Source organism: Zosterops lateralis (genome assembly GCF_965231275.1).
Source record: "Zosterops lateralis genome assembly, chromosome: 3".
NCBI classification, from domain to species: domain Eukaryota; kingdom Metazoa; phylum Chordata; class Aves; order Passeriformes; family Zosteropidae; genus Zosterops; species Zosterops lateralis.
In genome coordinates, this window is record NC_139764.1 from 49,121,883 (window position 1) to 49,149,789 (window position 27,907).

Sequence of the window (27,907 nt, forward strand, 5' to 3'; positions counted from 1 at the left end):
AGCATCAAATGCTATTACCAAAGCAATCTCTACCAGACCTCCTTGGACACTCAGCAGAAGTACAAAATTTAAATCTGCCTCATTGTGCAGGAATTGTACTCCTTTATGACACACGGACCCTAGCAACCCACTTTCAACTTGACATAAATGATACAAATTACCTGTTCTAAGGCCATGACAGCTCAAGCATATCTTGATCCTGTTTGGTTTTAGACTGGTGTTTAATTTTACTTCATTAGGACAGACTTTGACCCTGATGTCGAGTTTGCTTTGTCCCCTTTTTTGCTTCTTCTAATTTAATATACACAAAGTCTGAGCTTTGCTGAGAAGTCCAAAGAATATTCAGTTTATCATTTCAAACTGTTATTAAAAGACATGCTGTACACATAAAAGCAAATCTTGCAACAGTAGTTTAGCTGGCCTAAACGTTTTAAAACGTAAAGTAGGAATGACTCTTTATGAACTAACTACTATTGGGAGGGAAGTATTATTCCTGTTTCCCTTTCTACACAGCTGCTGGCAAATTACTACAACCTAAAATAGAATTTCTTCAGCTACAGTGAGGATTATTTTGTTTTAAAAATAATCCTCCTACTTTTAAAGATATGATGCCATTCGAAAGGGGGAATAACTACATTTTTAACTCGACATAACATTAAGTTTATCTACAGCATTTTGAGAAAGAACAAAGTAATCTTCTTGCATTAGAATGTCCTTTTCCTCCTAATTCAAGTATGTTACTGTCATCCTTAACACTCTATAGAGGTTACATGTGTACCTACCACTAAAACTAAGCTTGAGTGTTTGTTATTTTGTCAAAACCAACAACAACAACAACAAAACAACAACAAAAAAAAAAAAAAAAAAAAAAAAAAAAAAAAAAAAAAAAAAAAAAACAAAAAAAAAAAAACCCAAAAAAAACTTAACATCTGCACTTTGGCTACAAAAAATTCTTGCAGCACAATTATTTGAAATCAGAGTTGAAGAAAGTAAGATGCATTTCTCACACTTCTGGCATATACAAATTATCTTTTCAGGTTTTAACCTATCTTGCTTTATTTTTTCAAGGATTTTGGGGTGTTTTGTTTTTTTCCTCTCCTCACACCTGCTCCTGCCCCACTCTCTCATTTTAACTTAAATGCTGTACATGTGATTGACTCACTCCTGCCAAATTACATACCCAGAGAGAAAAGCCCAAAAAGAGAAAATGAAGAGACAATTCTAACAAACTGTAAAAAAAAAAAAAAAAAAAAAAAGCTAAAAAAGAAGCTTGATTGATACTGCCACCAATTTAACTAAAGTGTTCTGCTGATGACTAAGCTATCAGAGAATATACTTGAAACTCACTGTAGTCTGTCTATGCCTATGTGTTTCTTAGCTTACTAACAAAGAGTGATGATTTCACTGCTGAAGTAAAATTCTTGCTGCACCCTTGCAGAGTGGAATAAGAATCAGGTTTATTACTATGTAAATGTGATTCTCATGAATTAACGTACAATCAGCATTTTGCACAACTGTTTGTACTTATACTGTGACTGGATAACTACCCTGAAATGCAATTCCTATAAAAAGGCAACAGAGAAGTAGTGATCAGTTTATAAAAAATGCTGCTCCAAGATTTCAGGTGTGCAGAGCTGTAAGTTTACTTCAGAATAAAACACAGACATAGGGGAGAATCAAAACTTTTAGAGTTGTACTTGACCATATATTTGGACAAAGCAGAATTACACTGCATATAACAAACAGTAAAATTTCTTAAAAGTTGTTACAAATATTTTACTTTCTACCTGTACGATCATTAACATAGTTTACTATATCATGATTTTTTTCTAAAGGCTTGAAACGAAAACAATCTCTCTAAACTACTTTCCAACAGTAAAATTTAAGTAAAATGCTTACATTCATTTGACAACAAAAAAACATATTAAAAATGTTGTGTGGGTGGTGCAAGAGCTGCTCTTTCAGCTACAACTTTCTTCTGGGTTATTCCTGTGGAAAGAAAGAAAATAGTCTTGTTGTAAACTGTTAAAATTCAAACTCCAAAACCTTTAAAGTGATCCCTACATGCATCCAATTACTTGGCATAATGAAAGATGAACTGTCTAATCTGCAATTCGCTGAATGACTTACCTTTTCCTCTTTGCGTCTGTCCTTTTCTTCATTATTTTCAATTGTTTCTTCCTCATCTTCCACAATCCCATCCCCTTGGTATTTGTCATGTGTCCACTTCGGACTGCTACCTGACTTTTTGAAGTTAAAACGCCCTCTGCCACGCTGGAAAGTACCACGGCCTCTTCCTCTTTTGGCCCAATAATCCACACCATCATCTCTGTCATCATGCTACAGTAACACCAGAAAAAGAGGAAGGTTAGACACCTCTTAAATATAACTCATAATGTTAGTACTCTATAGCAAAAGTATAAAACGAAGTAACTGTTAAAAAGTTCTCTTCAGATCATAATAATGCTGTAACTAAAACCACAATAGAATCATTTGAAGAGCCCTTATTCACTGTGGGTCTACTCAAATGTCAGTAACAAATCACTTGTCGTTAACTTACACCCAGTCAGAATTAAGAATTACTAGTTTTGAGGGGAAAAAATTGTTACTTTAAAAGAAGCTCCAGGAAAGTGCTAGGTCTCTTTAGCACAGCAGGAGCTCTTTACACTTCATAGGAAGAGGTAACTGAAGGTAGTTTTCTGAAAACCTGCCCCACATACACAACATAGGCCAAATTAAGTTCAAACTCTTTAAATCTAACATTATCAAACAACAGTTGAGTTTCTCTGGTTAATAAGCCTAAAGTTTGCTGTCTTGCTACCAAATACAGCCTTATATAGTTTGGTATGTTCTCACAATCATTTCACGCACTGCATGAAATCTATAAATCATTATTTAATATAAAAAAAGTTTATATTTAGAACAGTGAGGTACACTTGCTTCAACATACTTTTTTTAACTTGTGATTTGGAAAGAAGTCTGAACTATTAAACACGTATCACACCCATATAACAGTTTAATTACACAGAAGTAGTTAAAGGGTGGCTTATTTAATTTAAAATATTTTTAGAAATTCAAGTTTGATAGCTACAATTGATTGTTCTAATATCATGAATAGATTATCACATCTGTTTACAGATCAGGAAAATTTAGATGTGTGCTGGAAGACAGAACTCCTTAAAGAAGTATCTGAATTGTGACTGCATTATTTCTTAGTTACGTGTTAACATATTTGTGACAAGCTATAATACTACAGGAGAAAATCTTATTTTCATTACTTATCATTTTTCAGATGAAACAATATCCTTCAAACTTTGCATTGTTACGGAAGAAACTGGAGCAGAGGCCACACACTCAAGTGTACTGCACTAAAGTGGTTACATCAAGGGTCCTCCTTTCATAATCCAGATGGGAAAAAGGCATCAAAACTGTGGTGATTTTCTTATGACTATCACACTACTCAGAGCAGAAAACTGCTCCTAACAGAGTCTGCCTATGTACACATACAAATACTGTCAGCTTTTCCTGATCTTTCACTTCTGTAGACTTCCAGACCAATCTAAGACAAATCTCAAATGTCATACTGACATAAATCCAGGAAAACACAGAACAAGCCTTTTTGGTTTGTAGCTGGGTTTTAATAAATTTTGGCTGAACCTACCCTCTTCCCCATTCCCTGATGAAATTTTTGGAGATAAATTCCATATCAGGTGTCAGTTACTGCCAGCCTGCTGCACAAAGATGAAAGATAAGCAGAACCAACCACTACAGCCACCCTGTCACTCTCACAGTTACTCTAGCCCCTGTCCATACATGCATGCTACTTCTACACTTGTAGAAAGTTTGAAAAAACAAAAGCATGCATAAGACATCGAGTTCTCCACACCCACCAAGAAGTATTTCTTGCTTTTTGGGGTATATTCAGGATCCCATTCCTCTTCCTTCGGTCTCTTCTGAAAAGTAGTATTTGAGTTGCTGGGACCAGTATTTGTTCCAGCAAAGACTCCTCTGGCTCTTCCTCTGCCCCTAATTCGAAACTGATTAACCAAGATGTCATTTAATCCATTTACATAACACCACAAAGAGTTCAAGTTCTCTGTTACTGAAAATACTTTCTGTGCTTAATTACAGTATCTGCAAGTGGAAAAACCATTTTCAAATGCACATACTACCTTAAATAATATATTCAAGCATTCATTTTGAAATAATGATTCTATAAAACTTCATTGAAACACATTTGAGTTCTTGGCATAAGTTCACCCACAACCACTGAAAAGAAATTTGACTGCTAGTAAACCAGTATGTTGGAACAAAAGGTCACAAGAAGCTTCTGAAACTGTTCACAGACAAAAAACCAGGAGGAAAACTAGACTGAAACAGGGACAAAACTGTGGGGTGAAAAGAAAGGTATTTATGGAGTCAATTGAATAATTTATGAGAAAGTGATTCTGGAACACATACTAACAGTGCAGTTTTCAAAGGAGTGTATCCACTGTGTGTTACTCAAGCATTTTAAACTGAGATTCAAGAATGCACCTTAGGCCAAATTACAGTTCAAATGAGTAAATTCTTTACTCAGAAAAAAAGTCAATAGTATGTACTGTGCAGAGTAGCAATGCTTAAAGTGATAGAGTGTTTTAAATATTCTTTATAATGAATTACTGGGGGTTTAAAATGCTAGGCTAGAAAGTCTCACACCAAAAACTACCCTTAACTCAGAATACGTTAAGTAGTAATGTATAGTTATCTCAGCATGCAAATACTTAGCTTGTAGAAAACATTAAATGAGTTTATATCCTTCATCCAAGGGGAGAAGAATGGTTAGTTTGGGAAGAGTGCTAAAAGCCGTAGTTACTACAAAACACAATTTCCACAAGTAACCTATTTAAAAACACAGACCTGCATCTTCAGAGTAATAGTACAAAAACATGACAGGAAGCTAATTTATTTGATAAAAGGAAGCATGTTTCATAAACACAGATCAAAAATGTATATAATTAACAAATTCAAAAGGTAAGTGCATTATGCATACTTAGTTCCACAAAGCTCCAAAACTCTTAATGCAGAATTTATGCTGGGCAGATTTAAAATTACTCTGAAGTCAAACAGACTGTAAAATAGCCTATAGTAGGCTCATAAGACCTACCCAAAACTCTGGAGGAAAAAAAAAACAAACCAAACCTAAAATCCAAAACAAAAAATTGTTTGGAGAGTCATTTGGAAAGTGATAGACTAACTGTACAAGGGAGGAAATATGACATGCTTTCTTTTATTTCCAATAGCTTTATAAAATTAGGGCCCAAAAAACCATAACCTAGGGGGAGGAGCAGGGGGCAGACAGAATTATGACAGGATTACAAAAAAAATAAAAAAAAAAAAAAAAAAAAAAAAAAAAAAAAAAAAAAAAAAAAGTATCAGCTTTTCCTGGTATTCAGTCCTGTGATCAGATTCCCATTAAGAAAAACATCTACAGATTTCCTCACCATTTCATTAATGCTTCCCCCTACCAATAATTTTTCGGATAAAGAACTGCAAGACAAAATCTACTACGGTGTTATATTTATGGGGTTGCTTATTAGAAAGACCACCACAAAAAAGACTAGAGTATATTATCTGTATAGAACTCACTCTGAACAGAGCTGCTACACAGAATTCTTTCAGATATGGATACTAATGACATTGCCATTGAAAAATTCTTCTTATCCTCATTTCTGTGTCCATATTTCAAGACTATTCATGATGCTTATGTATGGGAAGCCTAGAATCCAACAGAATCATGTACCAGCCAAAGTTAGCGAAGAACCATTGCTGATTTAACATTAGCTGGCTGGACAGGGGAGGTGTTACATTCTCCAAGGCTTCCGTCAGGAGGATTCAAAACCAAAGCATTTTATTTACTCCAAAAGCAAAGCAGTATTCACTGGAATGCAGCCACCATAAGCCTGTATTTACAGACACATTCCTACGCTACCTGGTCTGTGTTTTTCGCTACCATCCCAGACATATCCCTAAAGAGATCTGAGTCAGTAGTTGGCCTATTTAGATTCACTTGCTCAGACACTTGGTTCAAAGAGCCTGTGTGTGGCCATGTATGTTGTTAGGGAACATTAACCTGTTATCCCTGCATAGACCAAATTGGCAGTCACTAGAAATAAAATGAGTAGAGATCTATTAACTTTCCAGTTCCCATCCACCTCAATTACATGTAAATTAGCACCTCTTTCACAATACATACAATCTGGTTTTATAAAGGAATGCTTCAACAAATACAAGTCTTCTCCCACTAAATCTCCTTGAGAGGAGATGGAGTTTTAACCTATTGTTTAACATCTGTTTTGTTTGTGCCACTGCTTTATATAGCTAGAAATTGTGCTGATAGTCATATTTGATGCCTACACCATCGAGGGATTTATATACTTATGCCACATAGTTCCACAGCATAACTATATAAAAAAGTAAGAAGAAAGGAGGAAATGATGCACTTTTAGTGTTAGAAATTTAGGACTTTGGATTTTTCTCTAGGTAGCTACAGTTTTTTAGATGGAAGAGTCAAACCTCAAGTGTTAGCATGTGCCACAAGCATTTCAGAAACCCTTATGTGTAGTTCAAAACATACTTCTTGCATGACTGAATGTTTATACTAAACAATGTATTTTAGCATTACTTGGTCTTATTTATGGGCTACATTAAGGAATTATTGTTGAAATATGAAATTATTCCTACTTATTAAGTAGAACAGTTTTCCCCAACCTACATGGAACTCGAACTGTTTTGTGTGTTTAGCTGTGGTCTGGAGATCTATTTTGCTGTGTTGTTGGGGGTTGAGTGTGTGGTGTCTATTTGTGAGTTGTTTTGTTGTTGTTTTTATTTGGGTTGTATGGTGTTTTAAAGTACTCCTTATCTGTTTCAAGGCCTCCTTTATTAATTCTTAGTTTTTCCAAATGCTTTTGCATTTCCCAATTATATATCAATAATTACATTAACATGGAATCAGAAAGTTTAAGATTTTTATGAATATCATAGTGGTCAATATGCCACTTTCCAAATCACAATGCTTAAATACATTATAGAGGTAGATTAAAGAGCTTTCATGCTCAGTGGCTAGTCCAAGCCAAAGAAACACAAAAATAACAACATCTCCTCAACACAGCTGTTACACAGTTGACAACTTTTAATTATGTGCCATTCTCTATTTAAAAAGTTGCAGGCCTTACATACAAAGGAAGGCAAAACCAAACCAAATGTGAGAGGGAAAAACAGAAGCTGCAGGGAGCTATGAGGTATCAGGACCCAAGGTTTAAAATTTACAGAACATTGAATTTTCAGATCCTGTTAGGAAATAGCATTATTATGGAAATCAAGAAATCCTGTTCCCCAGATCCTTATACTAGGATCTCTACTGTTATGCTAATGCATATTTACATATCATTTAACTGCTGCTGAGAAAAAAAGGGTGACTCAGTATTTCAGGTTCAGTTTATCACATAAAGACCTCAGGTCTAGCCCAACATGAATCACTACAACACTCCCTCATTTTCTTTGTTACGCTCTAAAACACATTGGTGAAGTGTTCATAATTTGGGGGAAGGAGAAAAACTTACAAAGGTGCCTCTTGGCCTGTTGACTCCTGCAAAACCAGAGTATTCTTTTTGTTCATGGTGGGTTTTGAACTCTTCATCTCTTTCTTTCTTGCAATCCTTTTCTTCTCGAGAACTGGATGAGGAAGAAGATGGGGAGGAAGATGGGGAGGACCGAGCACGGTCTTGGTCTCTTTTTTGTTTACTGAAAAATAAAAAAATACACTATGTGCTATTTTAAACGTACTGGATAGTCTGTAACATGCTATACTAAACCGGGTCTCTATATTTAAGAAAACTAACCCCCTTCTGGTTATAGTCACACGTTACGTATTTGAGATATTAAGGCGAAGTATATTTCCACTTTCCAGCCTCCTCTGACACACTTAAGTGCACTAAGTGCATATTATTGCTGGTGAGTTGGAAAGCAGCAGTCTGCAAACTGTAAAATACAACTTTTCTAGATTTTGATGCCATGAAGAGATGCTGTTACTTTTAAGATCTGCCTTTCTTCTGAGGCAGAAAAACAGAAGTTAAGGGAAAAAACCCTCAGGGTAAAGTTTTACAGTAACTTTACACAGTTCAGTTTGCACACTGTTGAGAGGTATGGTATGGGCTTCCCTACAGAGATGGTTGTAGGGAAATTAGCCAGTGGAAGAAAACGTGGATACCAAAGTCAAAGTAAATGGGAAACAGGAAGTGTAAGTAAAAATTCAGTTTATATACAGTACAAAGAAGGGAAAAAATTCCTACAGCAAAACTTTTAGTAACCCCGTAGTGGTATTAACTTGACCCAGTTTACAAGATCTTAGCATTCTATTCAAGAAAGGTCATACCTGAAGTAACTCTTACCACTTTTACACAGTATCCACTGACATATGCTAACATGTTTTTCTTAAAATAGCCCACTGGCTTTAGACAAAAATTAAAAAATTCCCCTTCTCACCCATGTTAAAACCTAAGTATCAGTAAAATTCTCATAATCTGGGTGTTATGAGTTGAAAAAGTGCGGAATCAAGCATAACGAACCAAAGTTCTTACACAAACTGTTTATAGAAATGTACTGCATTGAAGTCCAACCTCCTGATGTAGCCTGGATAATAGGACAGATTAATTTGTCATTTTTTTTTTCAGTGTTAGCTTGCTATTCCAAAGTTTTTGTCCTCATCCACCATAAGCCGTGTAAAAGACAGATAATACATATTTGCTGTAAAACAAATAATTTTAATTGTTTAAAATTAAATGTTCCATTATACATTGAAAATTGAAAGCAATTAAGCTTACAATTACAAAAGGCTAATTAGAAGCTAAAATCCTCTATAGGGACTTCAAATATTTACCTGTCATCTTTGTAAGATTTGTAATCCTTGTAATCTTTTGGAGTTTTTTCCTGCTTTCTTGACCCACTGGATTCCCTGGAACCCTTTGAGTCTCCTCGCTCTTTACTTCGTTCTTTTCTACGTCGGTCAATGTCATGCCGAAGATCAGCAGAATCACACCTTAATTTTTTATCTCCCTGTAAACAAATATATATTTTGCAACAAAATATTGAAATAAAACAGCAAGACAATATCAGTGAAAAGGCAAGCTGTGCATCAATTCAAATTTTAAAAAAATAGAATTTACCTATTTTTCAAAAAACTTCAGCACACAAATTGACTTTGCCCTTTACATGCAATGGCTACATCTAAAAAACAACAGCTAAGAATTTCAGTTTCAAACAAGCATTCCCATCAAGCCAATTGGTTTCTAGTTTTTGATGATACAGACCACAATATACGGTTTGAGGAAATAATTGAGTATTCGTTTTTTCTGGTGAACTGTTTTTAGGCAGAGCACAAGCAAGCACCTTTGCAGTTCAGCCACACTACTCACTGACCATCTTGGTACTTCTCTCTGCCCCAAACCTATTCTTTGTCCTTGGGCAGCTTAGTGGTCAAGAAACATGCAAGAAGAAAGGAAGCATAGCAGAAGACTTGACCTTATATACCATGTTATTAACACAGCAAAAGCACACTACATAAACCAGCTTCTTGGCAACATGTTTTACTTAAAGAAAAAAAAAAACAAAACTCTAAATGCCAAGTACTCTAGATACAATAAATACAAATTATTTTTGTATTTTCATACAGAAAACCAGAGATGAAGTTGAGATTTAAAATGAAACTAAGTTTAGAAGCACAGATAGGACATTTATTTAGAACGTACTTTTTGACTTTCTTCCTTAAAGACTCTCTCTTCACCTGTTAAACGGGTATGCTTCCTCAGGGTACTTGGAGAGATGTCAATCCTCCTAAATGTAAAATAAAAGCAGTGTCTTGCCATACATGTACATGAATGTTAACAGACTCAGACATCTCATTTTAACAGAAAACTGACAAACAAGGCATTTTTGCAGCAGAATAAACTTTTTGCATTATTAAACCTCACCATCAGAATACAGAAGCAACTAAAAATGAAAACCCATAGTTCTGTACAGTGTGAAGTATGCTAAAAACAAATACAGAAAACAAGCAGACTGATGTTTCACATTTTAAGTATAGCTTGGAAGACAGAAAAAATGTTTAATGATTTATTTCAAAAGGACCAGTATATGTAGCCAGTTGAAAACCCACCCCCTCCAAGAAACCATCAGCACTATGATAGTTTGCTGTAAAGTCAAAAATTCTTAACAAGAAAAATTGTGAAGTTAGATACTGTATCCTCACATGCAACACAAATATAGTACACTGCATCATAAAACTAGAGCACATGATCAGACACTACATCTGCATGCCTACCTTCTTACCTTTTAGATTCTCAGATTTTTCAAAAAACTGCTGTAAATTAACACACACAAAAACTAAAGTAGTATGAGATGGAACATTTCACACTGAAGAAGAAAGATGCATGTACAGGGCTTCTTTTCATCTTCAAGACATATGCCCCTCAATATTTGAGCACTGCATGTGAGAAAAGTAAATATATCCCAAATGAGATACAGAGGTAGAGAAGACATCTGTCACAAAACCACAGATGAAGCCAGACCTGACTCAGGTGAGTTCTCTTTTACAGAAGGTTTTGGGTTTTTTTTTTCTATTTTGTAATTATACAAATTACCTCATCCAGATTAGAAAAACTATTCTGGGTTCTCAAAAGAAATATTAGAAGACATTATTTGAAACACAAAGCATCTGCATATGCAGTAACATATACCTATGTATTTCTGGGCTCTTTTGTCGGGTGCAGTGCTCTTCAGTTGCTTTTTGATAGGCAGTGAACCTCTCATTTAGGGTCATTCCAGCAGACTTGAAGTATTGCTCTGTTGGTTACAATAGAAAAAAAACCACTGTTTCATTAGTTTAATTCAACTGACACATATTTTTACTCCTGACAGAAAGGCAAGTAGCAGGCAAAACCCACGGTATTTTCAATAAATTTATCAGGACAAGCAAATGTGGTGTTTTCCCTCTCTGGTGTTTTACACACTCTGTAACCCAAACAAAGTAACAGCACATAGCATCACTGCAAGTCTACTATGCCATGACTGTATCACATCTAACTCAAGCATCATTCACTGACTGGATTTGCTCATTTTCAATGACATTTTCCTCTAATGATAAAAAGCAATTTCTTAAACTATTATTTTATACTTTTCCCACAAGAGAAAGTGAAATTACTTTTGAGTCATGAATACTTGCAGCAAGTACACTTTACCATTCATTTCATCTTTAACTTTAAGTAAGAATTAGTGAAAGCATTTAAGTAATGTACACTTCAATAACTACATGAATGACCTAACAAGTCTGTTCTTAAAGGAATACGATTTCTTGACTGGGTGATGATAAACGATACAATTAACACACCTATGCATAAATAAATTCATTTAAGCATCTGGCATCTTGGCAAACTTGACAAGTTCTCTGACAAATTTTCTCCATCCTTCAGAGACAGTTAAATTACCCACAGCAAAACTCAGTTTTCAAACCAGCTCAACAAATGTGTTTAAATGTAATATAGAAATACATAAAGTCATGAGCTATGAAATGTTACATATGAAGCAAGCTATCTGCTTAACAGGTCAACATACATCTGTATCAACTTACCGCCCAGCATCCAGCATTTGTCTCATAACCAACCATTAAAACTTGAAACGGCCACTACAAGGGTAGTGCCTCAATCATAATTCCATCAAACACAGGAATTTGAGCTAGTAATTCTGTTTTTATGCCATTTTTGCCAGGAAGACAGAAGGTTCAACTTTGCCTGTTTGGCATCTGTATCTTTCAACAGCTATTTTACTTTTGTAACATGGATTTTGCCATTTCAAAACACATTCCAGGACCTAGTTACAATGAAAAAGAAAACATCACTGGGCATTTTCAGCTCTACATTAATAAAGAGCTGTTCAGACTGGTCGCATCATACCAATAATGAACATAACTTCAGATTGTCAAAAAAGTTACAAAAATTCTGATCACAGACCACAGTAAATCTGAAACTTATCAGAAAGAGATGTTCTGCTTTCAAAAACAAGCATAACAGTACATATTCTCGTTACTTGACCTGACAGGCTGTTAGATTTATCCGATATTCAACATACAAAAATTTACAGAAAAAGTCTATTCTGTGAACAACCTGTGAGAGTTCCACAAGTATTATTTTCACCTACAGTTACATATGGACCATATAAGCAAAAATTTACAGCTCTCACTGGATTGAGTCTTACATTTCTTTACATATTTATAAATAGATACATTCACAACAAATCATTATACACTAAACAGATATCCCATTATTTTTTTTTTAACCTAATACATTATCACAGTCCATTATTGTTGACTATTACTTTGTAAGTAATTCAATACAAAGGAAATAATTTGGCTTTAGTAATCTGAATTATGTCAACAAAATGAGATTTTTAACTGAACTTCAGCACATATTTCTAGCACACAAATCTCAGCAATTTTAGAAGCTAACAGATCTTAAAAATAATGCTTAGAGACAGGTTTATTGAAACTGGTACCTAATTAAGCATTTCCACTTTTCCCTTTACTGTGGTAATACAAAATTACTTGCACCAGCTTTATATTACCTCAGTTATATTTAACACAACAGCAAGACAACAGTCCAGTGGAATAACGCAATTGCTATAGAAAAAAAAAAGCATTTAAAGAACACTCCAAACATCCCCAAGGGATTTTAGGAATTATCTATTTTCTCATCAAAAACTTCAGAGGATATATGACCTAAGTGAGATATATCTACTTTGATGGTCCATGTTTGGATTTCGGTGATTTTGGGGGAGGACTTTTGTTGTGCTTGGTTTGTTGAGGGTTCTTCTTGGTGTTTACAGAAAACAGTCACTACTGTCGTATCAGAAAATAATTAGTGTACAACTCATCTAATGTAGGTTTATTTAGCCACTGCCGAGTTTCTAAAAGTGAATTTCCTGAAAATACTGTCATATAAGAATAGAACATATTATCACCATGAACTTTACTACCATTTAAAATACAATTTTTCTTAAATCTTACTGAGGAAAAAGAACCAACAACCCTTCTAATACAAATCTGGAAATGACCTCTAGGCTACTACAAAAGGAATGCCATTGTATTTACAGTCCAAAGACATCTGTCAAATCACATTGCAACATTTAATATAAAATTTTATGTTAAACTCATTAAAATAAAATTAGAAAAACTGACCAGTGTAGTATGTTTAAATTACACTGCAGAAATTCAAACTTTTTATGCTACCTAAGCTCAAAAATTTATCCAGAAACACGGAATACCTGCTATTATACTCTACATCGCTTGTGGGTTTTTTGTCCTAGTTTGTGTGGTTATTATTTTTCTAATTATTTTCATGCATACCTCAAGAGGAAGAAAGTCTGGCTAAATCACATTAGAAGCAGCCTGAAATCTTACCGTACTAGAAACAGCAAATAGGCTTAAAGGAACTTGTGAGACACATATCCAGTACAATCAACTAAATACATACCTTTGACATGGTGAACCAAGGACACAATGTGCTGAATAAATGACTCTGATGTGCTTTTGCTGGCCTGTGGCAACTTAATGTGGTCAAAGATGGATCGGAATTCTTGCTCCTTCTTGACGGAATGGACAAGTGTGCTAGCAAGCAGCCTGTCTTTAGTCAAGGAAGCAGGTCTAAAATGCATCAACAACAAAAGAGACACACAAAAAGAAACCACTAGTTTAAATAAATATGAACAATACTGCAGGCAGGTGGAGAACCACACTGTAAAGTGGAATAATTTACCTATTGGAATCATCAAGAGGTACTGGTGCCATTTTGAGTTTAACTTCAGGACGATGGGAGTCACTGGCTATCATTTTGATCCTAAGGGGGCTCTCCTCTCTGAAGGTGGATTTTTCTCTCGCATCCAGATTCTTGTGTAGAGGAGGACTGTAATCAAAGAGTTCTTTGAGCTTTTCAGACTTTACCTGCTCAGGTGACTGAGTTTCTTTCTTCATCATTAGTCTCTCAGAACTCTTGTCTTCTTCCTTGTGCTTATCTTTTGTTGCACTAGGCCTTTCCACTACATAGCCAGTCTCTTTAAGCTTATAACTTTTCTCATCTCTAAATCCATCGCTCTCTCTATTGCCCTTGATTGATATTTTAGATTTGTATTTGGTTCCTTCCTCCTCAGCATTCCGGTGAGATGCAGTAGGAAAATTTTTACCCTGATCTGCCAGGACAGATTTTCTGAACTGTCTGTAATCCTCTGTCTCCTCTGTGTCCTCCCCTTCAGAGTCATTAAACTTTTCCTTCCCAGTCTCTTTATCAACGAAAAAATCTAACGTTTCCTGTTCCTCCCATTCCCTTTCTCCCTCTGTCCTCCCTTTTTCTGATCCTCTCTCCTTCTGGGCCTCCTTCTCCCTGGTATTACCCCTATCAAGCAGGTAAACTCTAGACTCTTCATCTGTGTACCTGTGGATAGCAAAGAAGAGACTGGTAACTCTGGATTGCATTCATTCCAGTTCACTTGCATTCCTCTTTTGTGTCAATTCCACACCAAGAAGAAGATGAAAACACATTCCTCCGAGCAATTAACTTTAGCATGCAATGCCTGGCACACCATTAACACTGTATCCACTGTTATTTATGCATTGATGGAGGCATCCGAAGAATATAATGCCTTTCTGTAGAATGCCTAGAAATTTACTTGCTTGTTTTCCTAATCAGTACCCAGTTTCACATTCTCTTACACTAATAATTTTTTCCATCAAATTCACATGGTTTGAAAATTCAGATCACAATTCATTTTTGCACTTTTTACTGAAAGAGTTGAAGTCGTAGCATAAAAATGTGAATTCTTTTCAAGATCCTGCACATCACTAATATCATTCCATAATCTGGCACAGGCTCAGTGCACTCGCTATATTGTGTACAAGCAGGGAACCTTTAGAAGGCAGCTCTCCTAAACACAGAAACACACCAATTAATTATTTCAGCCACTGCCTTATCTGTATGCTATGTTCACACAGGTTCTAATACCTTCACCAACTCAAACACATCTAATCCAAGAGAAGTCGTATTTTTGATCTCCTAACCAGTAATTTTTTTACATAATAAATCACTGACTAGACAAATTAATTTCAAAGCTTACAATCAGGCCTACACAGCATAGTCACAACTTTCCTCTCTAACTCATTTTGTAAGAAATCCACTGAAACAACAGTCACATTAGAGAGGAACAGTCCAATGCCAGTAAGACTTTTACAACTTTCAAAAATTAGTACTATGTCAAACCTTTATGAACAAATTGAAAAATTATACATTCATTGGAACACTGAACTTTCTTCACATCAACAGCATTATACTCCTAGAATACCAACACCTACCCTCTTTGATAAGTAATGCAATTCAAGACATCAAAGTTTTCATATTGCACCACAAAATCAGATGCTGTTTATGTCAACACAAAGAAATTATCACACAATATTGACATTTTTAGACTTCCAGAATATTTGCATTTCAAACTACACAAAGCATTAAAATTTTGAAATACCTGAACTCTAGAGTTCACTATCAAGCCAGCAAGTCTGATGAACTATTTCAATTAAGATTTTTTTAACAGTAAAAAATTGAGTACAGGAAAATAAACCATAGAGGAAAGGCACAAACCAACTCTTGCTCAAGAATACATGTCCCTATTTCTACCAGCCAACGTTCCAGGCCTTGAAGAACGCTAGCAGGACAAGGCATACGTATCTTTCAAGCTCAATTCCAACCACGTTAGTATTACTAGTGTTCCATAATGGATTTTTCAAGGTATTGGTGATGGATCTTTACGAAACTCTAATAGAATTTTTAAGAAACAACATTAAGTTTATAACTTGGTTCTTACCTTTTCATAAACTTTCCACCTTTTGCAGTTTCCTGTTCGCCACCCTCAGGATAAAAGGACCGCACTCGAGCCTCCTCACGGGGGGCACTCTGTGATGGGATTGTCTTTGCAGGGCTTCTCCTCGAAGGGATATGATGCAATGGGCTATTCTGAGAAGGACTATAGCGGCTAGAACCATTTCCAAGAGAACCAGAGCCAGACCTCTCAGGACTATGCTGAATGGAATGGGAATGCTGAGGTGTGTCCTTTGCTGAGTGGGCTGTGCTAAGCAGAGGGGCATCAGAGCAAGATGAACTCTGACTAGGTGGGGTGGCAATAGAAGGACTATGAGGTGACCTTGGACTGTTATCATAAGCTGAAAGGCCAGGCCAAATGTCGCCAGACGCTGCTGATGATTTGTTAAAATCGTCAAGAGACTCTGATGGGTCGTGTTCAAATGTATCTTTCTGTTCATCTTGTGATTTATTTTTCAAGGGACTGTCTTGCAAAGGAGCCCCTTCAGTTTTCTTTGCCTGCTTTTCCAGAGATGCACGTCTTTTGGAAGAGACGGGTGATTTGCTGTATGGGGATGAAGAACGAGATGAAGAGGACCTCGGGGACCTGGAAGATCTGTAAGATCGACGAGACCTGCTCCGGGACCTCTGGGAAGACACAGACCTTCGTTTTGGACTTCTGGAGCGTGAGCGGCCACGCCGGGGGCTTCTGGAGTGTCTTCGGTTCCAGACAGGCCTGTAACCTCCACGATGGTATCTACCACCTCCTCCTTGGTAATACCCTCTACCTCTTCCTCTGTAACCATAGGGACGTCTCATTCCTCTATTATTTCTGTAATCTCTGCGATAATCTCTAGAATAAACACGATCTCTGCTCCGAGATCGGGAATATGTCCTCGACCGAGACCTAGAACTAAAAATTAAAAAGCAAACATCAACATTCAACAACTGGAAAAAAATTTTAAAAATTTTAGAAAAAGGTTCTTGACACAAAATGCTGTATTTCTTAAAATGCAGTCAGAATGGTAAAGGATGCAGACTCCTGGTCCTAAAGTAACTTCTATAATACCTTTTATTAGTTCTGTAATTAATATTAATTATAATAAACATTATACTGCTAAGGACTGTGAAACTTGGTATGACATGGTTAAGACACTACCAGCCTCAGTGGCCCCCTCAGCCCAGCCCTTTTATTAGAGGTTATCACCACTCTGGAACACGGCATTCAGTTTCTCAGCCACTACGGTTCACAGCCTGGAACAGGGAGTGACATGATCTCCAATTTAATATGCCAGCCTGTGGATGGCAGCAGCTGAGGCAATAAACATTCATCTGACCCACTTCTTTTATGGGAGATGGTAATGTCCACTAGTAAGTAAGATGAGGAAAACAGAGGCAACTGAGAAGACCACACACAGCAAAGCTTATCTACTGAAGCCTTAAGTTACTTCAGATATGAAAAGCTTAATTAGAAATAACAAATTACAGGCAAAAAGACTGGATGAAGAAAACACCATGTAAAGGAGAAGAGAAGAACCAAACAGGCCAGAAATCAGGAAGAACCATTAGCATTCTGAAGTTATCTTGAGATACAGGAAGAGGGGAAAAAAATTAAACAGAAATTACACTCAAAGCATAGTTTACCTACTATCTAAAATGAAATAGGATCCCAGGCTCACTCCTGCCACAGCATCGTGCAAATGAAAAACATTTTCCAGACAAAAACTAATATACCAGATCACCTTTTCATGCAGTAAGACATCAACTTACCTGTATCTCTTTTTTCTTGAATGCGATCTGGACCTTGACCTAGAGCTGGACTGAGATCTGGACTTCGATCTTGACGAATGGGATCTAGAATTAGATCGACCCATCTTTGCCAGTAGATCTACTCCTTCCCAAAAAGAAAAGCAATGATAGGAGGGAAAAAAAAGGAAGCAACCATTTAGCATCCATGTAAATGATACAATTGAACAAAATTTGCATCTACTTAAATGACACTATTAGAAAGTAATATAGAATTTGCTAAACAAATGAGCTTTGGAGACAATGTAAGTACATTTATTAGTAAATTAAAAGTGTAACCACATTTTAAAGAATTTAACATTGATGCAGTGCACACACTTTCTCTGAAAACATGAAGTGCAACAGTAAAAGGTTTTTTTCCAAATTCAACTGCACACAGATCCTGTAAGAGAGAGGAAGCAGCAGAAAATGAAACATTTCTGCAAATTAAGGCAAGAATAATACAACTCTGGACATCTTAATATATTGTAACAAAATTCTAGCTATTGTGTAGTTTATAGTTCCCTTGCATTTCCAATGCACTGTTCCTTCTCCAGGAGGAGTTCACAGCCCTCTACAATGCACCTATTGCATGAGCAAAGAAAAAGCCCTGAAGTATTTGGTCCAGTAGTTGTTAGTTTGACCCACAGGTATTATTTTCTCTTAACCACATGTACTAAAGCCCATCACTCTGATTCAAATTTCCACACTCAAGATGCCCACCCTGCATCTTTTTAGATTAACTCTGTGTTTTATACTACATGTAAAATGCACGGTCAACTTAAAGATTTTAACAATTAGTTTAACAGTGTGGTTTGCAACAAGATTCTACACACCTCAGCACAACTTAAGCTATGAAAACTGCAACTGATTACAAATCAATGACAACTAAAAGTAATTCATAATAAACTATCATTTCTTCTTATGTACAGTCATAATAGATAATTAGAATTAGTGCTAACCATAAAAAAAATACACACCTTTTCCTTTTCGGATCAGTGGCTAAAAATCCCCAATTTAATTAATAAAAACTTTGACCCATTACCATTTTCTTTTGCAATTGCCCAGCTTTAAAAAAAAAAAAAAAAAAGTGTCACATTAGACAACCTGAATACAAGCTATGAACAAGTAACTACACATTTCAGGCCTTTGAATGCTCAATTATCATTGTTTCATAATAATTAAAGCAGAAATGGAAAAAAAAAAAACATTTACCTCTTGTATTGCTAACAGGCTTTAAAGCCTAAAATTACTGTATCAAAAATACAAGCTCAACACAACAAGCACTTTCTGTCTTATATAATCTTTCTCGTTACCTGGGTGGTATTTCAATTATGTAAAGACAAAAACAACATTAGAGTTTAATTTACAGTTAACAAAATTACAGAGACTTTACACACATCTAAGAGAACCCAAAAGAGAAAAGCAGACCAACTTTTCTCCTATCAACTGGTTCCTCCTGCCCCACATGACCTTCCCCACGAGAGTTTGCAGAGCCTATGAGATGTAACCTCATCTGAAACTAGCCCAGCAAAAACTGAACTTAAACCAGTCTTCCACGTATCTCAGAAAAAGCTATTTACCTTGGTGAAGGAGAGTATGTTGAATGCTCTTTTTTGTTGGCTCCTTCCACTAAAAAGCAAATTTGCAAAACCTATAATCTGAAGATATTTTCTAATTCATTGACTTCAATTAAACTTACATAAAATGGCTTGTAATGTCTTAGGATCAATACTCATGGGCAACATTAAACTTAGACCTTTAAAACTGCTTAAGACATGCCAATTTTCCAAGAGTGACAGAAAACAAAACCTGGGGTTTTTTTTTCTGTTACAAGTAATTATCAAACCAAACATCAGATGCCTAATGTTTATAATATAACTCAATCTCAGCTTTAAATGATTTGCCTTCTATGTATGACAAAAGCTGATCTTTACAAGACAGTTTTATATACTGTAGCTTCTTACTGCAAGCATGAAATTTAAGAAAGCAAAAGAAGATTTAATTTTTGATAGCTGAGATTAATCAGAGTATTTAGAAAGGACTTAAGCTAAACTTACCTCAAACCGTTAGCTGGTGCCAATGCAGAAATTATTTCAAAACTGTATTTGTGCCTTCAGCAATACTGATCCCTATAGAACAAAAAGTGAGACTGTCAAAGACAGGAACATTTGCTAAAAGGCAGCACCTTCTTGCTTAAATGGGTTCAAACATTAATCTGTTCTCATGAAAGACAACATGTAAGAAATAAATTTACTCTTGGACTCAGTGATGCTGCACAAGAGCCAGCCACTGCCAAGTGGCAAATCCTACTCCCTTTCCATATGTGGACCACTCCTTCCTCAGCCCTGGTAACACGGCTGTGTAACACATTATCCTCACCTTCACACCAGCCCTGACAACCTTCAGGTCCTCCAGTGACCAGCTCTTGATACCTAGAAACCACTTTCATTTAACTAGGTTATCCAAATGCCTTAATAAAGGGCCAAACTGAGCTGGATTATGGAGCAAATAACAGCATGCAGCCAGAAAGAAAGAGGCAAAAAGGACAGTGGCAATCCATTAGACCAGTTTGAGCTCTAGCACAGTGCTCTGCACTTCACTAGAGCTATCTTATTGGGAAAAAAATGGGGATGAGAACCAGGCCAACAGTGAAAGCTTTATCTTTAGGTTTCTCCTGCAATATTTACAGAAGCATTACTCTAGTATAACTTTGTGTTTAGAATGTATACATATGATTTCACCTAAAGAGCCAACATCTTCCAAGTACTAGCTCTTATAAAGTTCTGCAGAAAGGAAACGTAACTGTCATAACAAAACCAGCTCAAATGTATGAATTTTTCACTGGCCTCAGTTTTTAATTACCTCCAAGCCTTAAGACCATGAACATTTGTAGTCTAACTCAACATTAAGTACACTTTTCAATTCCACTCAAGCAATAAAACAGGAATTTTATCCCAGTTCACTACAGTCAGGCTGGATCTCCAGAAATTCTGCAGGTCAACAATTCAATTAATTAAATCTAAAGGCATAAACATCGACTGTTCCTAAAGGACACCTCCACACTTGTTCACAGGTGTTTTCTTCATCTAAAAGAGGAAATGTAGCATTTGTGTGTTCATAAACACTGCTTTCAAAAGTCCACTTACCATTCACTAGTAGTGACCAAGATATTTCCAATTTCTACAAAATATATGCTTTATTAAGATTAAGTTTTTACTTCTCATCATCAGCAAGCATGAGTCTCCGAAGGAGCACAGTAGTGTATCGGACCATTTCAGATTTTGTCTAGACAAAAGGCGAGATGGTATTAGCCAGTACAGGGTAACGAAGGCATTCAGAAGTCTAGTACAGAAAAAGCAACACAAACTTCAAGTGCAGGCTGAGATTTTAAATGAATACTTAAATAATCTATATTTCTGACTTAAACTGGTGTTAGCTGAAATCCCAAATCCAAATTTAGACAAGTCTTTGGATCCTGGGGATATAGAACAAGACAGTTACTTCACTTTTAAAACCTCCAAGTAGAAGAAAAGATCTTAAAATTACCGTAACTCAAACTCTGGTAGTCAGTTCTGCAGTCTTAGGAATCTTTTCTAGCAACTGGCAAAGATGAAAAGTAGCCAGACTTCTCTGTTTTTAAACAACATATTAGCTACACCACATACAACCCTGGCAGCTAAAACACATCTGCAACCCTCTTCTCATTTAAGTTTTTAAAGAAGAGTACAGATATAATTTCTCTTTTAAAAAAGAACTTTGAATAAAAAACCTTAACTACTGAATAAAAAAGATTTAACTATTTGCAGCTTTTGTTTTAATTGTAATAGGTAAAACTTTGACACACAAGACCCACTTTTCCAAACAACACTCAGGAACAGAAGTGAAAAAACTACACAGCTGAGATTTTCTTGGTCTGTGTAAATATTCTCACAATATGCAAGAATCTGAAATTTTATTAACCTTTATTAAAGTTCATTTAGAAAAAGCAGTGGTAGTACCAGGAGTATGTAGGAAAAGAGCTGTCTGTAACAGTCAGCTCCTACATGCCGCACACCTTCACAGAAAAAGTGAAATTCCTCAGAGCACCACAGCTACGACATTCTGGGTCACAGCAGCAATGAAACCACCCAGAGCCTCTCCCTGCTCACGGCCAGGCTGGAGTGGCTACGCCAGGTCAAGTAGGGGCACTGCAAAGGGCAATGAGAAAGAGGCCCTGAGCACCATTTGTTGCTCTCTCAGAAGAAACCCACACTCAGCCAAAGGTGTGCATTGACAATGCGACACAAGGTATCCTCACCATCACCCAGCACTTTTAAAACAGGACCACAACTGCTGGGAATGAGGTCTGTGCCTGAAACACAAGGGCTCTAATGCACACACTTCCTTTCCCCTCAAGCTTCTTTTTTCCTCACTTTCCACGCTAAATAACTGAAAGGAGATGCCTGGCTCTCAACTATTTCACTACCATGTAAAAAAACCTGGATTTTACAAAGGCAGCTGCTGCAGCTCCACAGAACAAGGTGGCTCTGCTAGTTTAAAGAAACAGTCCCATCTCTCCTATCCTGTGTTTCCTCACATTCCTGACGATCTCTCCTGTGCCAGTCTAAGTATTTCTGCACCCACATACTGGATCACTTTCAATACAACTTTTTTTTTTTTTTTTTTTTTTTTTTTTTTTTTTTTTTTTTTTTTTTTTTTTAATATGGTTCATTACACAGCCCACAAACACTTGGGCCAACACGGGGAAATTGAAATAGCAGCCGGGCAGGACTGCTTCTTTTGGCAGCACCACAATCTTAAAGCTTCCCTGAACACAGCCTGGCATAACCTTCGGAAGCAACAAACTTGGTGGTATTTAAGCTTTTTAACAGTACTTGCAAGCAGCCTTAAAAATAAAAAACAAAATACAAAAAAACCCCACAAACAAACAAAAAAAAAATCCCACCAAAAAACCCACACATATATAAAGTCAAAATAACCAAAATCAAACACACCCAAACAACTGAGACTTAACACAGAAAACACGTTTTCAAAAAACTGGCTAGTCCACCATCCTTCAGTTATTGAATCATATTCATAAAAGTTTGTTAGCAAAGGAAACAACAGGATCTTCAGGTGTCTTCAATCAATCTTGGCCAGCAAGTGCTACCATCAAGCAAAACAAAGATCCACAGCAGAATCAGGCTTATCCCACCACACGCAACACAATAAGGAAGTAAGTAACACTCAGCATTTGCTATGTTTAATAAAAAAATAAAAAGGACAAGGAAAATGGTATCCAATTCCTTTTATATAGTATTTTTAGGAGTCTTCACTACACCGCTGATGTTGGAGTTTTCTCAGAGTATACAGTCTGTAGATTAAACACATCTCTTAAGCCATTTTACAAGTTATACATCACATGTAAGTTTAAGACATTTTAAGACTGTTATACCCACTTATACTAGCAAAACACTGTTTCCTCTTAGATCCATTATTTTAGCTGCCTTTCATTTATAGCTATTTAGTAGTCTGTATTTCTGTTGCTTAAACATTACTTGAGAGCTGCCAGGTAGATTTAAATCAAAATCTTGTTTAAGCAATTCACAGGCTGTTGCCATGTGTCTTCATTGAGAGATTCAGGCTTCAAAAGACGGGACGATTATACAACCATGACAACACAAAAGGGGATAGGACAGTCTTCACGAAATTCCACAGAATTTGTAATAGTTTCTCATAATACACCCACTGAAACAAAGAAAGTAAGTCTTAATGAGGCAACACTATAAGTCACCTATCCAGTGCTTGCACATCTGCTGTGCTTTCTTATCCACTCTCTACCTCCCCCCTCCTTTTTGTTTTTAATGTCCACAACTGATCTAACAGTGGTATGTCACACATGAGAACAGAATGCATTGCACAGTCACTTAAACCCATCCTACTTGGATTCCTACAAATACTAAAATTCCATGGCAAATTTGCCCAAACTATCTTGTTATGTACAAATAAGAGGTGGGAAGCATTATTTCCCCCATTTCATATGCTGGAAATATAATGGAAACAGTAAAACATACAAAGGCCTTTTTCTCCCCAATTCATTAGTTTCTATACAGAAAATAACACAAAATATTTGTAAGTTAATTCAAAAACAGCATCCTAGTAACAGCAAAATCACCTCTGCAAAACTGTCATATGATTGTTAGCTATCTTTTATGTAATACTATTGGCATAACTAAAATCATGTTTCTCCTCTAACTAAAAACACAAAGAAACTAAAGTGACTGAGAAATGTGTCCACACACAAAAAGGAATTAGTATGCTTTTGGACACACAGAGTTTTGGACAGCCTTTGTTATTCCTGTGCCTGTGTTTTACACACCGTGTTTTCCTACATGGTTTCCCCAATCTCTGCTATGAACTACACGAATTGCTGCTGTAGAAAAGGAATCTTCCTGCCCTCGTTTGCTCCAAGACTGACACCCTCAGAGGTGCTTGGTGGGCTGCAGCAGCAGTGATCCATAAGAAAACTGCTCTGGACAAAAGCTGCCTTTTCAGGCACATCACCTCCCATTTACCACAAAGCTGCACGAGGCCGGTGTCAGCACAATGAGCAAGGAAGCAACGCGCTTTTTCGGAATATCTTTGGGAGAAACTCTCACACAGACAAACAGAGCACTTTCTTCAGTAGCTTTTTCCACCTACCTCCACTACCTGTAAACAAACTCCAAATGTTCTTTGGCATTCCACAAACCCCTACAGCACCATCTCTCCTTGACAACCAGCCTGAATATAATCCATCCAAATATCTGCACTCTAGCTCCAAACAGCTCCCTGCCGATTTTTTCTAGATTTCTACGACCACTTCAAGTTTTCTGCATTCTCAATGCCCTTCTTCACGGTACCTGCTCCTGATTCTGGCAGCCACAGCCCTCACCTGAGAAGTTGCTCCACACAGGAGGAGCTTTGCCCGCCAAAGCCTTGCTCAGGAGAGAGGCACTCCAGCTCCAAGCACCAATACATGTAACACGCCGAACCTCATCTGGCCATTCAACATCAAAAGCGACCAGTGGGAGGACGTGATTCTTACTCTTCCTGCCACAAGATGCATGCCTGGAGCGCACCTCAGTGCCAGAGCCTTTACCCCGTCCTCATTTCCCCCACTTTTGTCCAAAGCAACATGATTATCAGAGAGGAGGACGAGGAGGAGGGAGGAGAAAAGCAGCTAGACAGCATTTCCCTCCAACTCCACGCTGTTTAACCAATCCCTCCCACACCAAGAACAACTATTCTAAGTGATATTTTTATACATTTGCATTGCTTAAGCAGTGACTACTCGCAGAGTCAAGAGCACCTTTGTTTTGCATGCCCTCACGTCTTTCTGTAGTAAAATGTTCCTTTGAGGACAAAACTTCGATCTCCGAGATAAACAAGTGATGGGTTGTACTGACTTCGTACAGGATCAACATGACACACAAAACAAGAATCTAACTGTCATAGAATTAAAGGCAAAAAGCATGGGATTTACAAAGCAAAGGGGAAATAACGGGAATCATCTTGCAATGGCTGCATAGTACAGTACAGTCAAGACTGGGAACACAATAGTCCCTTTCAGCAAGGGGTATAAAACCCACTGCGGCCCTTCACGGGTTTTGCGGGCATCTGCAATCAGGGCAGGAGGGCGCGGGGGACTTTGTCAGGCACAAGCGCCTGAACCACGGCCGTGCCCGAAGGGAACTTCCTCCAACCACCAAAGGCTGATCCAATATCGGGAAGCATCCTTTCTCTCCGGCACCGTTTCCCTCGTCAGTGTCACACCCACAAGGATAACGGGGGGATTTAACACTGCCGTGACCAGCGTTGTTCAGCCACCTCCCCGCGGGCCTTCCCGCCTCCCTCAGGGAGCCCACGGCACAAGGCCGCGCACCGGGGCGAAGCCCAACGGGCCTGCCCGCCCATTCCGCACACACTCCTGCACCCCCATCCCGCCAGCTTTCCAGGAGCCGCGGAACAGCCCCAAGGCAGCTCGGCTGCCGCCTCCCACCGCCTCTTTCCCTTCTACCTTCGCTTTCCGGAACGCGGGGAGGAACGGCACCGGCTCGGTCCGGCTCCCGCGGGAAGCGGTGACCCGCGTCAGGGCGGTGGCGGCGCCCGCCCGTTCCCGTCCCGTTCCCGTCGGCTGGCGCGGGATAACCGGGATAATCGGGATAATGGCTGCGGAGCGCCGAGGTCACGCGGCGCGGGAAGGCGGGACGGCGCGGCGCGCGAGCCCCGCGCGCTCGGGGGGGCGGGGCCGGGCTGCTCCCCCTCAGCCACCCCCGCCATCTTTCCCCCGAGCGGGGACCACCGCCCCGCCAAACCTCCGCGCAGCCCCTTTGCCTCCACCCTTCCCTCACCTGGCGGGCGGAACTCCCGTCGGGCCCGCTCCCTTATGGCACCCGGGCGGCCATTTTCCGTCTCGCCGGAGGAAGAGACGTGAAGCCCGCGGGGAAAAGCAAAAACCACCCGGGGGGGGGGGGTGCGCAGGGGGCTGCCGCCGCCGAAACGTCACTTCCGTTCTGGGAGGGGAAGCGCCGGCCCCGCGCTTAAAGCCTGGGCGCCATGTTGGTTTTGGGTACCCGTCCTCAAGCAAGATGGCGGCTGGCGGCCGCCCGCCCCCGCCCAGCCCCGTCCCTGCCCCACGCCCGGGGACTCTGTGTCCCGCCCGCCGCAGCCCCTGGCTCTGCCCGCGCCTCTGAGCTGCTCTTTGTATCCTCTCGTTCCCCGAAGGGAGGCGAGAGCGCAGGGTCCCCCTGGCCGTTGCCCGTTTACCTGTGGGGCGGCGTGCGCACCCGTGCACAGGAGTCTCTCGGAAGGGGCTGTGCGGGGTCGGCAGCGGCTCGGCATCAGCGGCACCGGCGGGGACACGGCGCTACCGCCGCGCTTTACTGCGGCGCCTTTTGCAGCGGGCGGGCGGCCCTCGCTTGGTTGCGATGCAGCAGCGCCACGTTCGGGGAAAGCGCGCCCCAGAGGTTTCTGCACCGCCAAAAGGTGCGGCCCAGGGCTGCCAGCGAGCAGCCTTTGAGGCACGGAGAGGTGTGTGCGCTGGCAAAGTCCCACAATTAACAGAATCACAGAGTATTCTGAGTTGGAAGGGGCCCTTTTCGAGTCTAACTCTTAGCCCCAAGAATCACACCAATTTCTTGAGAGCATTGATGAACAATTCACACTTAATGAATCTTACGCAGCTGATTTACTTTTTAAAAGGCTTTTAAAAAGAAACATAAAATAACCCACCACAAAAAAAAAAAAAAAAAAAAAAAAAAAAAAAAAAAAAAACACCAGCAGGGACTCACGTATGCCATTTTAGCATGAGTTTTGTAAATTCTGGGGACAGTGCCTGGGAGGCAGCCAAAAGTAACTGATGGAAGAAAAAGACATGGAAGATGAGAAGCAGATGTAATCCCCAAATGCTGGTTTGCTCTTCCATGTGTAGGGAAGGTGATGCACTCGTTAGATCTATTTATTGTGGCTATTAAGTTTTTTGAAATGTAGGCTTCTGTGGAGGCAGCAACCAGTGAGTAGCTGATGCTGAAATAAAAACAGTGTCGTTTACTGATGAACAGTCTGGCCTAGAGAGAAACAAATCCCTCTCTCCTTTTAAGGTTTTCCTTTCTGCAGAGGTAGGGGTGATGGATGTGTACCTCAAGCCCAGTATATATGCTACAGCTTTGGCTGTAACCAGCAATAAGGCACTATTAATGGCAAAGCTCTTTGAGCTATGATAAGAACCTGTGAGAGAAGACAATTTGCCAGGGCCTATAATGTTTTCAGAACTGTCCTGAGATTTGGCTGCATTTAATACACCTATTTTTTAATGGTTCTGAGAATTGCTTATGCAGGGAAACCTTCCACTAGACTGGGTTGCTCGACCGATCTGGCCTTGAACACTCTCACAGCTGGTGCATCCACAGCTTCTGTGGGTAACCTGTGCCAGTGCCTCACCACTCCCACAGTAAGAATTTCTTCGTAATATCTAAACTAAACCTACCCTCTTTTCAGGTTAAAGCCATTGCCTCTTGTTCTGTCACTACCTGCCCCTGTAAAAATCCCTCTCCAGCCCTCTTGCAGCCCCCCACCAGTAGGTACTGGCAGGCTGCTGTGCCATCTCCTCAGTGAACTACCCCAGCTCTCTCAGCCTGTCTTCCCAGGAGAGGTGCTCCAGCCCTCTGGTCCTC

General features: G+C 38.8%; 1 protein-coding gene across 18 annotated transcripts; it reads right to left on the reverse strand.

The window, feature by feature from the left end:
• Positions 1–872: 872 nt before the first annotated feature.
• BCLAF1 (BCL2 associated transcription factor 1) lies at positions 873–26,196 on the reverse strand. 18 transcript variants are annotated; one of them, XM_083856413.1, is made up of 16 exons: positions 26,087–26,196; positions 20,861–20,999; positions 19,772–19,843; positions 19,295–19,343; positions 18,692–18,779; positions 17,697–17,820; positions 15,934–16,839; positions 13,842–14,513; positions 13,560–13,729; positions 10,773–10,878; positions 9,786–9,870; positions 8,918–9,093; positions 7,602–7,782; positions 3,891–4,037; positions 2,131–2,340; positions 873–1,989 (listed from the first exon to the last, which is right to left on the reverse strand). In XM_083856413.1, the coding sequence occupies exons 6-16, from the start codon at positions 17,798–17,800 to the stop codon at positions 1,984–1,986; spliced, it is 2,763 nt and encodes a 920-aa protein (XP_083712539.1). In that variant the 5' UTR covers positions 17,801–17,820; positions 18,692–18,779; positions 19,295–19,343; positions 19,772–19,843; positions 20,861–20,999; positions 26,087–26,196; the 3' UTR covers positions 873–1,983. The 18 variants fall into 18 exon arrangements, 17 of the variants coding, with proteins under 17 accessions (XP_083712539.1, XP_083712536.1, XP_083712535.1 ...); XM_083856410.1 differs by lacking the exon at positions 20,861–20,999; XM_083856409.1 differs by lacking the exon at positions 19,295–19,343.
• Positions 26,197–27,907: the final 1,711 nt, after the last annotated feature.

Excerpts from the sequence above, each read along its gene's own strand:
- BCLAF1 (XM_083856403.1), bottom strand. The coding sequence starts at position 17,800 with ATGGGTCGATCTAATTCTAGATCCCATTCGTCAAGATCGAAGTCCAGA. Across the intron at positions 16,840-17,696 it reads TCAAGAAAAAAGAGATACAG|TTCTAGGTCTCGGTCGAGGA; the intron begins GTAAGTTGATGT and ends TTTAATTTTTAG. Across the intron at positions 9,871-10,772 it reads AAGAGCCCAGAAATACATAG|GAGGATTGACATCTCTCCAA; the intron begins GTATATGTTACT and ends TTTTACATTTAG.